Raw genomic sequence first — 3,738 nt, 5'->3', positions numbered from 1 at the left:
TCAGCAGGATCCCCAGGTCCTTTTTTGCAAAGTTGTGCTCCAGCTGGGTGGTCCCCGGTATATACTGGTGCAGGAGATTGTTCCTCACTGGGTGTGTCACTTCGTGTTACTGAACTTCCCAAGGCTTCTCTCAGCCCATTTCTCCAGCCTGTCAAGCTCGTGCTGGATTGCAGCACACCACTCTGGCCTATCAGCCATTCCTTGCAACTTTGCCTCATTGGCAAACTCACTGAGGGTAGGCTCTGCCCCATTATGCAGATCACTAACAATGTTAAACAGGACCAGATGGAATATGTGCCCCCTGCCTCTTCTTCCCCCAGGGTACGCTGCTAGTTACTGTCCTCCAAACAGCCAGTTTTCAATCCACGTAATTGTCTGCTCATCCAGCCCCTACAGCAGCAGCTTGAGGGGCTATAAGGCTCCCATGGGAGACAGTGTCAGAAGTCTAACTATAGGCCACGTAGATGCTAGCCACTGCTCTTCCCTCATCTAGCAGGCATATCAGCTCATCGTAGAAGTTTATGAAATCAGTGAAGATTTGGTGAAGCCCTGCTGACTACTTCTGGGGAGTTTCTTGTGCTTCATGTACCTGAAAGTGAGTTCCGGGATGAGCTACTCCCTCACTTTCCCAGGGTTTGAGGTGAGGCTGACGAGCCTGCAGCTCCATGTGTCCTCCTTACTTGTCTTGAAGATAGGAGTGAAAGCATATATGGAGGCCATGCTCTGACTTTCTTTTCCTTCAAATTGATGGCAAGTATGGTGTAAAAGGGAACGTGCCCCTTGCACTGTAAAGTTAACCTGCTCTTCTATTCCATTCTTTTTCTCGAATACCTTTTCTTTTGGTTTCTGGAAGTCTCAGAAGCTTTGTTTTCTCCCTTGTAAGAGTCACGTTTCATCATGCAACCCACAGGTATTTATTTTGTCTTGGACATATCTCTGTAAGTGTTATCAGCGTTGCTCATTCAGGCCTGTGCCAAACCTGACCAAGTCAACTCCCCATTTTTATGTAGCCACATATTGGATTAATATGTTTGACATGGCATTATGCAAGGAGGTTGTTTGTTTTCTTCTGTTATGATCCTGAAGTCCTCCTTATGCTTGAGTCTGTGTTCACTTGTTTGTTTATCATGACTCCTAAATCCTTTCTGACTAAAGATGTGGGTTAATTTTTTTATTTCTAGATGTAGAGCTTTACTTACATGTATTAAAAGTCTTTTGCATGGTAGCTTATCAAGCATTCACATAGCTGTGCTCATATCAGTACTGTGTCTTTCATACTGATTACTGTTAGTTATGCTTACGCACTTCACTTTGGCTTCTTTATTTTTTTGCACTGTGCCTTTGGAGATAGCAGCTTCAGCTTAACTGAATAAAAGAGTAATGAAAGGGTTTTGATACAAGTTTTAGCATGAATATGATTCAGCTGTATTGATCATTATATGACTTTGCTTGCCTTATGAACATCAGTTCCTCTAGACTCGTCAGTATGTACTTATTTAGTATAGCAGAGTTGTCATCATTGATACATGTAAGCAGACAAGACAGGAAACATCTATATCAACCAGCTCTATCTGAATACAGACAGAAATTCTGATTTTTTTTCTCAGCATGTAACCGTCATGACTTTTTTAAAGCAAGCATTACTAGTTATCATAAGTAAGTACAGAATCCATAGAATTTTTTTTCATTCAAATGCTAGTCTGTATGCGGGAAATGTTCTCATAGGTGGGAGGCTTATTGCTATTTCTTGGTAAGGAAGAGATTATACCCTGACAGCATTTGATTACCCTGAAGACCTGTGGAAATGATTGACCACAGTTTCTGGTCCAGGTACTATTTATAACTTAGCTATTTTACAGTCTAAGAGGAGATAGATATTAACCCTCTATTTACAGAAATGAATTCTAAAAGGACTTGCTCTGTGATGTTTCCCCAAGCTTTGAAGTGTAACTGACCAACCTGTAGTTCTTGGTTGTTTTTCTTTTTGTTTTTATTTTTAGCTTAGTTGCAACAATTGCTTTTCTCTAGTCATTGGGTTCCTACCTCATTCTCTACAATCTTTCAGAGAGAGTGGGACATTGTCTTGGTCTCCCAGCACTCTTAAATGCACTGCCAGCAGTCCCAGGAACTTTTATAGGCTGAGATGTCTCTAGAAATACCTGACTCAAATTTATTCTACTACTGGTTGTTTGTCTTCACCTTGAGTGTTGTCTGTAGACCCAAAAACCTAGAAGACTTTGTTGGCATCAGCTAAAGCAAAAGCTGAGGTAGTGTCTTGAGTCCCTGAAGCATTGAATGTCTTATCCTCATTTACATTTGCTGTTATAAAGCCACCCATCCCATTAGGTCAGAGCTCATAGGGCCCTTTTTTTTCGTTTGTTCTTTTACTGTTTATATAGCAATCAGTGTTGAATCAAGCATTATAAGTCTTTGTTAACTGAAATTAAAACTACAATTTTGTTGTTACTTAATAAGAAGTCTATTAATGCCATTACATGGAAAATTTTGCAGATAAATAGCTTTGCAGATAAATAGAAGAGATAAATAAATCTGATACCTTCATAGCTATCTGTCATGTGCATTGCAAAGCTAGTCTGAAAACTAAAATTAGATATGATTCAAAATTGGCAGATCCTTCTGAAAAATAATTCAGAAAAAATAATTTTATACTGCTTCTTTGGCATGTAAGAATGGATACATTCAGGAATTGTATTTCGAACTTAAAAGATACATGTATGTGTGTGGGTATACTTGTAAGGTGATGGAAACAATAGAGAACGTGTAATTTTGGGGAAATAGATGGAAATGTTTAGATGAGTTGTCTGTCAATACTGAGGTATTAGCAATTTGTGGTACTAATTTTGTCAGAGTGGCAAAATTTTAGAGGTAGAAGCACTTTCTTTTTCCTTTCTTTTTCTTCCTCCTGAAGCTCCTGAAGGAAAACTTTACCTTTTTTCTTTTTTTTTTTTCAATCTTTTCTCTTGAATTCAGGGAAAACATACAAAGAAGAGCCATTGTTACCCACCAATGAACAGAGATCACCGCAGAATCATCCATGAATTAGCTCAGGTTTATGGCATTGAAAGTGTGAGCTACGACAACGAACCAAAGCGTAATGTTGTTATCACTGCAGTGAAGTATGTAATTCATTATGTTTTCAAATCTGTTAACTATAGTTTAAATAATTGGATGTTTTTATCAGTTACTCAAATGAGTTTATTTACAGTTCAATTTGGAATATGCAGTAGAAGATTTTTTTTTTTTAAGTTTTAAAATTCCTAATTTCCTAGGCTTCTATTTCTGCCAGGCAAATAAATCTTCAGAGGAGAAAACCCTATTAGAAATAAAAAAGCTAGAAAACATTTTGTGAAGCTGTTTTCCGTTCATCTTAGCAGTAGCTTCTTGTCTTTTTAGCATCAGCTAAAAAATTATTATGAAAATTAATTGCTGGGTTGAGAAGTCATATGTAAATTTGCACCTTTGAAAAAAAATCTCATATGGGAACTTATTTAGTCTCCATCTATCTCAGCCCTCTTTAGTTAATGGACTGGAATTATTGCAAATTGAAGAGATTTCTAAGCAAAATTGGAAATATTTGGAGAAGACCCACAGAAGGCAGTTCATATTAGAGAAGGAAATGAAGGGAATATAGCTGGCGGAAAAGCCACATCATTGCACTGGAGGATTCCCAAATTGGTTTATCAAGGCTTTGTTGATTCTGCTGCTCACTGAGCAGCA

General features: G+C 38.2%; 1 protein-coding gene across 1 annotated transcript in view; it reads left to right on the top strand.

The window, feature by feature from the left end:
* NFX1 (nuclear transcription factor, X-box binding 1) overlaps positions 1–3,137 on the top strand; it is a gene marked incomplete at both ends in the record, with an annotated part of 45,882 nt that extends 42,745 nt beyond the window's left edge. The window contains one exon of the mRNA XM_010130997.1: positions 2,992–3,137. Within this exon, the coding sequence (XP_010129299.1) occupies positions 2,992–3,137 (146 nt within the window). The remainder of the gene's footprint in view (positions 1–2,991) is intronic.
* Between the last annotated feature and the right edge of the window lie 601 nt (positions 3,138–3,738).

This window comes from Buceros rhinoceros, unplaced genomic scaffold, assembly GCF_000710305.1.
Source record: "Buceros rhinoceros silvestris isolate BGI_N320 unplaced genomic scaffold, ASM71030v1 scaffold5472, whole genome shotgun sequence".
NCBI classification, from domain to species: Eukaryota; Metazoa; Chordata; class Aves; order Bucerotiformes; family Bucerotidae; genus Buceros; species Buceros rhinoceros.
Note: the sequence above shows the minus strand (reverse complement) of the source record. Positions and strands in the feature narration are given on the sequence as shown.